This window comes from Delphinus delphis, chromosome 1 (genome assembly GCF_949987515.2).
Source record: "Delphinus delphis chromosome 1, mDelDel1.2, whole genome shotgun sequence".
In the NCBI taxonomy this organism is placed as follows: Eukaryota; Metazoa; Chordata; class Mammalia; order Artiodactyla; family Delphinidae; genus Delphinus; species Delphinus delphis.
Window position 1 is genome coordinate 17,988,475 of NC_082683.1, and position 10,944 is coordinate 17,999,418.

General features: G+C 45.9%; 1 protein-coding gene across 1 annotated transcript; it reads right to left on the reverse strand.

Moving 5' to 3' along the window:
* Positions 1–317: 317 nt before the first annotated feature.
* ZNF436 (zinc finger protein 436) lies at positions 318–9,364 on the reverse strand. Its single transcript, XM_060015844.1, has 4 exons — positions 8,822–9,364; positions 7,473–7,567; positions 6,545–6,671; positions 318–4,124 (listed from the first exon to the last, which is right to left on the reverse strand). The coding sequence occupies exons 2-4, from the start codon at positions 7,503–7,505 to the stop codon at positions 2,872–2,874; spliced, it is 1,413 nt and encodes a 470-aa protein (XP_059871827.1). The 5' UTR covers positions 7,506–7,567; positions 8,822–9,364; the 3' UTR covers positions 318–2,871.
* Between the last annotated feature and the right edge of the window lie 1,580 nt (positions 9,365–10,944).

Sequence of the window (10,944 nt, forward strand, 5' to 3'; positions counted from 1 at the left end):
ATACTAATTTAATAGAAATTGTTTTACTATCCTTAACAGATACTCAAAAATATCTCCTTAAAGCAATATGGCCTCCTCTCATTTTTCCATTAGGATTTTTGTTTGTTTGTTTCTGTTTCCCTTCTCCAAAGCTAATGAGTTACCCATAACAAATATTTCCATGTTGCTTTGCCATCAGCCTAGTCTTCATAGGGAACTGTCCAGGTTTTTGCACTTGCCAAATTTTGGCAATATCCAGAGGGCTCACCAATATGTGAAGACACGGTATTCCCAAATTCCCACAAGAACATCTGTACAAATGCATCAATATAGAAACAATTGTGCCCAATTTTAATAAATCTGATGAAAAGCCGTTTTATGAATTGGTGCTGGATTACTAAAATAATTCTCAGCTTTTTGATTTTAAAAATTATACTTTTAATTACAGGATATTGTTAGAATAATACAGATATAGATAGACACAAGATAACTGTGACCAATACCATAAGGAAAACTGCTGTACATACTTACTTGTTCACTCACTCTCCACAACCATAGAAAACAGGCACAATGTGTTCAGGGTGTGTGCAGAAGCAGCCAGAGACTTGGGAGCAGAAGGCATGCAAAAAGCTTTAGCAAAGAGAGACTGAGAAATAACTTTACACAGGGTTCAACACAGCAAATGGGCAACAACTGGCAGGAAGAGAGGAGACAGAGCTGGTCCGGCCCTTGCCCTTTTAACTTCCCAACTGAAGTGCACATGTCTGGAGAGATGGCTGGGGCACTCAGAAGCCAAAAGCAGCAGAAAGAACAGCTTGGGGGTGGGGCAGGGGAGTAGGGAAGGAAAAGGGGGTGAAATAGGTCATGGAGATGCTGTCTTCTTCTACAGCCACTCCGAAGCTGATGCCCCTACTGGCTCACAGAAACAACAGAAGAACTTTGATATTCATTAAAACCACCAGCAACACTGATACGGGAAAAAGACATTTGAGTTTAGTCATCAAGAACATGTAAGTCATTCAACAATTAAAATATGAATATCCAAAGTCAGCTAAATTTTGTATAGAACAAAAAACATGCTCCCTGCCCAAGTTTGTATTCAAATAAGAGTGACAACATAAAGACACCTACTTGGTGGAGTGGTTTTTCATTGTTACTTTTGAGGTTGTGTCATTTGCAAGGGATGCAGACCCACGTGGTTGTGGGTCATAATAAATACATAATACACTACCCAAGGGAGACCACTGGCTCCTTTAACGCCAAGTCCCAAAGAGCTATGGCAAAAGATTTTCAAATGTTACAACACTCACAATACAGTAGAAAAAACGTGGGGCAGGCTCAAAAAATATATATTCCTCACTCTAGTCCCATCTCCTGGGCATCAGTTCCCTCCCACTCCCACCCCCAAATGCTTGGATAAGCATCAACATTTGGGATATTTCTTAGTTCCTATTTGGGCTGAGATAAGGAGAACTGACAGTACTGGGCTTAAATTGGGTCAACTCTTACATTAACCACTTAAATCTGTAGGCTGGGAGAATGGAAATACATTCCTATCTAGTTTTATTAATTCCCTGTGACTAGGCCAAAGAGAAGATAATTCAGTCTGAGAACAGGACAATCAACCTATTTGTCTGGTAATAATCTCCAACTGACCGATACATATAAACAAGTGCTTCGTTCTGTACAAAGACAGATCTTACAGGAGAGTACACATTACAGCACTAGTGTTTCAATTTTCTTTCATAAAGAATGAAAAAAAGGACATTTCTCACATTGGAGTTATGTCTGTAGTTCTGTCACATGATCAATATCACCCAAGAACATGCTAATTCAGTGTGAATTCAGTTTCTATTGGAAAAACAATAGGAATACACATTTTACATGTACATACACATGCCCTTATGCAAGCTAAGATAAACACTGGGATGTGGCCCTTATCAAATCCTAGAGTTAGCAGTATAGGGAGAATTGATTTTAAAGGGTAGAGGGGAAAGAACAGAGAAATGACCTGCATTCCTTGGGAAGGGACTCTGTGTTTCCTTCCCTGAAGTGATCAATTCCACTTGCTCCTTACACTCCACCATCACTTATGGTCCTATCTTTCCTTGAAGATATTTTCCCTACAATATTCCCTACAGTGATCCCCAAAGAAAATTAATAAATTCTGATTAATGGCAATAACAGTGGGCATCTCTTGCTAAAGTCACCACTGTTGATGAGTCCTTGGTCCCCAAACCTGCGTCTCATTTTTCCTTTTAATCTGTATCTTCATGAAAGCTTTAAAAAAGTTAATTAGAAACAATGAGGCAAAAAGTTATGATCATTGCCTTCATCATGCAGAATCCTGCTCTTAGGAAGACAGAAAGATACAAATGCATGAGCAACTCAAGGAGAAAGCCCTTTGAAGGGAAGATGTGTGTGCCCAGCTACCATGGTGAGTGAATAGGTGTGGCAATTCAAGCAAAGTCTCTGGTTGTCTTTTACCAAAGTAGCTGTGACCACCCTATCACAGGTCAATATTTCCCCTAGCATAGTTCTTTGGGCCAAGGATGGGAGAAATTACTTTTAAAGATTTACTCCATTTCCAGGCCTGAGCATTTATCAGCATTTAGCACCTGGTCTTCAGATTTCCAGTTACTTGTGGGGCTGATTTTGATGAAGTAATTCATTAATATTGGGTGAATAAAAATCACTATTTTGGAGGAAGGAATACCATTCCCAAAGCCATTGATCAGAATTTCAAGTGGCTTGTCTTCTTCGATGTTCTAAACTGTGGTCCACAACAAGGAAATTCAGTACAGTAAAAGCAGCTCAGTCTTGAGAGAGCTCTTTGATATCAAATAAAATTGTACCTTCAAATGAATAATTTCTCAGTCGTAATCACAGGACTTAGTCAGTGTGAACTCTCTTATGTTTAATGAGAGCTGAGCTTCGGCTGAAACTCTTCTCACATTCGGTACATTCATAAGGCTTCTCTCCCGTATGAACTCTTTGATGTGTGATGAGGTTGGAGCTCTGGGTGAAACCTTTTCCACACTGCACACACTCATAAGGTTTCTCTCCTGTGTGGGTTCTCTGGTGTTTAATTAGGTCTGACCTTTCACCAAAGCTTCTCCAACACTCGTTGCACTCATAGGGCTTCTCTCCAGTGTGAATTTTCTGGTGTGTGATAAGATGAGAGCTCCGGCTGAAGCTTTTCCCACAGGCGTTACATTCATATGGCTTTTCCCCAGTATGGGTTCTCTGGTGCTGAACCAAGTGTGAGATGCGGCTGAAATTCTCCCCACATTCATTACAGTGGTACGGCTTTTCCCCTGTGTGGGCTCTGCGATGGCGCACAAGATCGGAGTTCTGACTGAAATTCTTCCCACACTCATCACACTTGTAGGGCCTTTCCCCCGTGTGGACACGATAGTGTTTGATCAGATCAGATCTCTCACTGAAGCCTCTCCCACATTCGTTACATTCGTAAGGCTTCTCACCTGTGTGGGTCCTCTGGTGCTGAGCTAGGTGAGAGCTCCGGCTGAAGCTTTTCCCACACTCCTCACACTCATAGGGTTTTTCCCCACTGTGGGTCCTTTGGTGCTGGATTAGGTGAGAGAGCCGGCAGAAACTTTTTCCACACTCGTTACATTTGTGGGGCTTTTCTCCAGTGTGGATTGTCTGATGCTGAATGAGGTGAGAGCTTCTTCCAAAACTTTTCCCGCACTCATTACAGTCATAGGGCCTCTCTCCAGTGTGTGTTCTTTGATGCTGAATAAGGTGGGAACTCCGACTGAAGCCCTTTCCACATTCATAACACTTATAGGGTCTGTCACCGGTGTGGATTTTCTGATGTCGATTAAGGTCTGAGATCTGACCAAAGGCCTTTCCACAATGAGAACATATATGATATCGGATGCTTGTATGGACTTCTTTGTGGACAAGCAGATCGGTGACTTGTTGGAGAGGATAGCTTACCCACTCTTCTGCTGTTAGATCTCCCCATTGTCTTTCTGATCTATCCCTGTTTTCAAAGGCCTCTTCACTTTCAGGACTGTCCTCAGTATTACCAACAGGTCTTTCAGATGCAGTCCCAAATTCCACATCTTCACTAATCTCTTGCTTTGGATTCACCTCGTTTTCACTCCTGATTTCAAAATCTGTAATAAAAGGTGAAGAATAATACTGGTAAACACACACAAAAATTATCTACTGTGTGCTGGGCACTGTGCTAAGTTCTTTTTTTTTTCTTTTTTATTAATTAATTAATTTATTTTGGGCTGTGTTGGGTCTTCGTTTCTGTGCGAGGGCTTTCTCTAGTTGTGGCAAGCGGGGGCCACTCTTCATCGCGATGCGCGGGCCTCACTATCGCAGCCTCTCTTGTTGCAGAGCACAGGCTCCAGACGCGCAGGCTCAGTAGTTGTGGCTCATGGGCCTAGTTGCTCCGCAGCATGTGGGATCTTCCCAGACCAGGGCACGAACCCGTGTCCCCTGCATTAGCAGGCAGATTCTCAACTACTGTGCCACCAGGGAAGCCCCATGTTTTAAGTTCTTTATGTGAATTACTTCAGCCGCCCTGAGAGCCAGGCATTATGATGATTTCTACTTTATGAATGAGAGATTCAAGGCCCACAGAAGTGACTCGCAAAAGGTCATACAGTAGTAAATGGTGAAACTAAGATTCAAATCCAGTTCTGTCTGATAAAAGTTCATGCTCTGTATCACTACAGTTAATAGTTCCTTATGAATATTGTATATGTTCCTGGTGTTTCAAAAGAAGAAAACCATAAACAGAAAATATGAAAGACTCTAAATTAGAATTTCTAAAAGCCAAGAGCCTAGATATTTTATATGTGAATGAATGTGTGTGTATGTGTATGTTCTTGTCAAGCCTTATTCATTACCATTATATAATATTTACTAAGAACCTACTGGGTTAGCATGGAGAAAAACAAATTTTTATCAATCTATATCAAGTCTCGGTTGACAAGAAAAATGACTGCCAAATGTTACTTGCTACTTTTCAATGGCTTTTTTTTTTTTGGCCGCGCTATGTGGCTTGCGGGGAACTCCACCAGGGATAAAACCCAGGCCCAGCGCAGTGAAAGTGCAGAGTCCTAACCACGGGACCGCCAGGGAATTCCCTCAGTGGCCTTTTAATGAAAATAGAGGTGGGAAGGTTGGAGAAGGCAAAAGAGATGCCTGGCTCAGAATATTCTTGGCATTGAGTAGGTAAAGACTTTAAATGAAAATCAAAATATACAAAGTCACTGTCTACAAGAAACCTTCTACCAGACACTGCTTTTTCGAAGTTGTGTTTCTTGGTACACTCTTCAGAAAGAGATTACTAGGTATGCTGGGAGAAAAGGGTCCAGGGATAAATTAGTTTGGTAAATGGTGCATACAACATCATCTTCTTAGAAATTAAAAATGCCTGATATCACATTAAAGGTTCTGAAGAGTCTTGAGGTAAAGAAGCCTTGTAAACATTATCTAACCCACTCCCAAACTTATATGGGCAAGAAATATATATACATATATTTTTTTGTGCTTCCATGCTTCCATCCTTCCAAAATGTGCTCCTTGGGCTGGACCACTGACATATAAATTCACATTTCTTTAAGATTCTCATTTCTTGCTTTTGTTGGATTGAGTGGAATATTTGGGTTACTGACTACAATAGATCTGGGTAGATAACTTCACTTCTGGCTGCATTTTGAAAGGAAGGATCCAAGAAAGTTGGGACATCAGAGAGAGCCCAATTCAAAAAGGAAACCCTTCACAGTTTGCCTTTTGTTTGTTAAAAGCTATAGGAATAAAGATTTCATAAAAAGGAATAATCCTAATGAATGGCAGATGACCTAGTCAACCATACATGATTGCTAACTTCTGTCAAGTCCTAACAGGAGACAAAGTGAGTCAAAAGACTTTCAGCTCAAGAATACACTGTTTATTCTAGTTACACCCAGACCAAAGGATATCTAAGAGAAAAGACAGGTTTGCAGACCACCAAAAAAATTAGCTTCCCTCTCTAATAGAATTTGTGATCTCATTTAGTTCAGGATTCTTCTGGAACAGCATCATCTGACACACTCAAAATCTATGATCAACTCTGAAATGTCTCTAGACAAGTACCTGCTCTGGATAAATAAAGGACCTGAGTCAAAGCTACAGCTCTGAAGCCAAAGCAAACACAAAAAGGTGGCTTTTGCCTTCCCATGAACCTGGGTCAGAACCCCTTTATCTTCTAGTAAAAGCACCATTTACAGGGGCATTTATATCCTGGCAAGCACCATTATGTCAGACCTGTTTGGTCAGTGATCTGTACAGACAGGCTGGAGAATGGCAAATGACTCAGGGCGCAAGAAATCTGAGTGTTTCTAAAATGTGCAGGAACGATCTTTCATTTTAGACCATATGACCTTGATATTCCCACATTCAAAGATCTGCCTGAGGACTCAACTCAAGCCAAAATCCAATTAAGAGCTTTAAGAATCAACTAACTAGGTTGTGTTGACAGAGGTAAGGCATTTTTGACAGTCTCAAAAACGTGGGCTGGAGAAAGATAGAGAATACTTACCTAATGAGACAACATTTCCATAATTCTCCTGCATAACATCCCTGTAAAGGTCCCTTTGTGTAGGGTCCAGAGGTCTCCATTCTTCCCGGGTGAGATACATGGCCATATCTTCAAATGTCACAGGTGCCTGAAATCACATATCGCTTCCTCAATACTTGGTATCTAGGAGGTTAGTACCAGTTTTTCTTCTCGAAATTAGAGACATGGCTAGAATTGTTGAGGAGGCAAAAGGTATTAGGTCTGATATGTAGAGTCCAAAGGAGAAATAAACAAGCAACAAAGAGATGTGGTAAAGGAGAGAGCAATTTATGAGCTGACTGCTTTGGTCCCACGGCCAGATATCCCTGCCCCACTCCGAACCTTACCTTCTAGCAGTACTTTTCTCAGAATACAACTAGCACTTACATCATTCCATACCTTTACCCACAATGTTCCTATTTTCTTGGAGTATCTTTCTCAGGGTAGTGAAATCCTACTGTTCCTTAAGGCCCTGTTCCAGCACCGACTGTTCTTCAATGCGCCCCATCTCGCTGCTCTGCTCCACTCCTCCCTCCCTCCCACACCTCAGACAGAATTAATACTCCCACTTCTTGGTCCCCACAGCATGTTGCTCCTACAGAAAATAGTGCTCTTATCATGTAGTTTCACGGTTAACCGGATGCATCTGTCTTCCTACTGATTGTGAGCAGGCAGGGAGGGCATGCCTCATGCATCTTTTGTCTCCCCAGTATTTAAAAGCAAACAGCAGGTGTTCAGTAAATGCTTGTTTGTGGCTATACTGTTCTGATACTGGGTCTCTGGAGGCAGAATACCGAAGCAAGCGAATTACTAATCTCAGGGAATTTCCCACAGAGATTCGCGGAGCAAAGAAACGCAGGAACGAGGTGGGTAAGCACAGGTAGGGTCCGAGAAGCCACCCCCGGCTTACCTGGGACCCAGCCATGAGCAGGGTGGCTGCCATCTCGGGCTCAAGGATTCGCCTCCCAGGAGAGAGAGAGCAGGAAAAGCAGCTAGCAGACAGCGCTAAAGGAGGCGAAAAGCAGGGCGTGAGGCACAGAAACAGGCCCTGCCCACTCCCCGGGTCTGGAGTTCTGGCCGCCAGGCGACTGGGGAGGGCCCTGAATCCGGGCCGGGTCACTCTCCTCCCTGACCCTCGAGCGCGACCCGCCCTCCGTGTCTCCGCCACCAAGGGGTGGAGGCTCCCGGAATTACTAAGACAGCCCCCTGGCTCGGTCCCTCCCGGGCCGGGGGTCAAGCCGAGGCTGTCTCAGGGAGGAGGCTCTCAGCCCAGCCCACAGAACGCCTCTGCTCTTCCATGTCGAGGCTGGGCCCTTTCCGGCAGCTGCCTCAGCCAATCAGCGAGCGAAGCGAATACGAGACCCGCCTCTTGTAGCACGGCCGAGCACCTTTATCACGCCTGAGCCCGCCCCCGTGGCCTGTCGGGAGTTGGAGTTCCATTCGGGCGTACAAAGGCCAGTCAGAGGCCAAAAGCCACGGAGGGAAAAGAACAAAAGGGTGAAGAAAAAAGCGCGTCCTCCTAGCCAGGGCGGAGTATCTTCCGCTCTCCTCTCTTGGAGACCACAGCCGGCTTAAGCCAGGGAGGTTGCCTTGCTTCTCTTCACGTCCCTACAAGCTTATCTTGAGTCGGATCTTAACTGCGACGTCGAGCCTAATTTAGGCGCTGGCCTGTGTTGAGTTCAGCTGGGATTAGCTCTCACTTGATATCCTAGGCCTGAGAGGAAAGCAGCAGCCGCCCACTCCCCAGGGGAGACTCAGCGGCCGCGCTGGAACTTTGCGCTCCACCCACGCACTACATCACCCAGCAGCGACTGCGGCATTCTCACACTGCTACGCAGACTACAACTCCTAGGGGGCAACGCGCCGCCCGTCTGCCAGCAAATGTGGTCCGCGGCTGGGCCAGGCTTGTGTCCCGGCTCCATCGCTGTTAACCCTGTAGGGGCGTCCTTCTAAAGAGGGCGCTCCTTGAGGGGCAGGCTGAGTTGCGCCTAGCGGAGGGGACGCAAAAGCCGGAGGGAAATCAGAAGCGAGGGTGGGGTATAGGGGCGCGTAGGGTGGAGCGAGCCAGACCCCAGGGTTGGGAAGGACCGTCCTTATCCCTGAGGGCTTGCCTGCTAAAACGGTTCCTGGCGGCTTCCCGCATCGATGGGATCGTGGGCCTCTAATGGCCCACGCCCGGCGGACCCTTAGGTTGTTAGCAGTCCCTGACCGACTGAAGGTGGGAAGCCGAAAACCCGAACTGGGAACGAACAGACCTACCTCCTGGCCCGCAAAAGATCCGCTAGGTCGCCGGCTCCAAGATCCCAGAGGCCTCAAACAGATTTCAAATCCTCAGGCAGAGTTCTCTGAGACTACAGACGTTCGGAAAGATTCTGGGGGTCACTGGCAGATCCTGTCTATCTTCAGATCTTCAGGTAGATCTCGAATCCGTAGACGTGCAGGCAAAGCCCAGAGATCGTAGGCGGATCCCAAAGACTCACAGATTCCCCAGACCTCAGACTCTCAGACAGCTCAGAGAAACCACAGGCTCATAGGCAGATTCCTGAGACCACAGCAGCTAGCCAAGAAACACCACCAGCAGCTAAGCTACATTCAACTGGAGTTCTTCCGAACGGAAGGACTTGCAGCCTTCCCTTTCCCCAGCCAGAATGAGAAAATTAGACAATGGAAGCCGAGCACTAGGGAAAGCAGGCATTCTGCGTGGGGAAGAGCTCTGAGCTCGCTGTAGCCTTGGAGAGGGAAGTGATGGAAAAAGAATATAGCAGCTTATTAGGGACTCCCACCCTCTTCGAGTTATAAATATCCCCAGAACCTTGGCTACGTGCCCAGAAGCCTGTTGTCTCTAACTGTACAGGAGACTTCTCTGCCTGGGCTGGGAAAGGGGCTTTTCTTTTGTTTTGCAGATATGTCCACCCACTAAGTGACTTGAATTTTTTTCTTCAAACGTGACTCTAGGCTATGCTTTTATTAGTGAGTGTCCTGTTCCCAGTGCTCAGTCATTTATGGTTAAATTACTCGTGTCTAAAAAGAACTAAGACCCTACCCAGCCATGAGGCAGACTCTCCCACGCCCGCTCCTCTTCTCACTCCCAACTGTGAGGCAAGGGATTTTTTTAGATACCACAGAATTGTACCATCCTACCCCATCTAAAATTAATATGGGAACCACAAAAAGTAGAATCGCAGAGGGTCCCCAAGAGGCAGTGTCCTGAGTGGGAAGTGGGTACCAAGGTGGGTACCACGGTCAGACAGACCTGGGTTGGAATCCAGGCTGTGTATCCCTTGGAAAGACATTTAATCTCTCCAGGCCTATTTCCCTTTCTGTGAAATTGGGTAATCATACCTAAGGTGGTGGTGAGCAGTAAGTGAGATGACTTAAAGCATTCGACACAGAGTGAGCACTCAGATGATAGTTGGTATTATTATTAATCCTGCCTTTGGTGGCAGGAGAGACTTTCAGAAAGGTCTGTGGATATTTTCACCGGCTCAGAACATCTGGGCAGTCAGAGTAGCTGGATAGCTTTGAGGATCTGCTGATGACTGTATTATCCATAGTGTTTCTGCTGAAAATCCAGAGGGAACTGGAAGTTGAGCCAGTTAGTTGGGTTCAAGAGAACTGGCGTATTGAGCCGAGTAGAGCAGAGGTATTTGGGGCTGCCAAGAACCCAGCAAGGTGAGGCCTTGCACTCCCAGGGAAACCTCTGGGACAAGGAAGAGGGAGATCGGTTCAGACTTTGGCCAAGTAATTGCAGGTTTCTAACTGGGCCGAAGGTGAGGTGAGTGCCTGAGCCCCTCAGCTCAGTGGGGCTCCCTTTTCATCCCTTCTCTGACAGATTGCTTTGTAAACTTTCTTAGGCCTTTTCTTTCCCCTTGTTCCAGAGCTTTAAGTCCTTCTTTGTCCTCTCGCCGTTCCTTTTATTCCTCAGGCCTGCCTGGGGGCAGGACGACTCTCCAAACCCAGCTTGGCTGCTTGCCTCCTTCTATGAGTAAGTGCTTTTCTCTTTCTTCACCTGGGACCCTCCAGAGGCTAGAGGAGAAGAGGGGCGGAGAGCGGATGGAAAGCATGAGTGCATTTGGTGCCCCTGGGTGGGGGTGGCCCCTGAGTGGGGAAGAGAGGGAGGAAAGACAGTGGGTGAGGGGTTTCCTGTTGCAGCCTTCAGCTGGACTCTGAGAGCTGGGGGTCACTGGAGGAGGAGGTGGCTTCCTGCCCCATTGTTCAGGACTTCATTGTTTCCCAGGAATACTTATCGTGTGTGGGTTTTCAATAACCAACTTGGAAAGCTGTGTTTGTTACCATTATTCAGCAAACAATGCGCACCTACTGTGTGTAGAGGCAGCAGCACAGCCTGCCACTGGGGAAAGGGGCCAGGAGTACCATTTCAT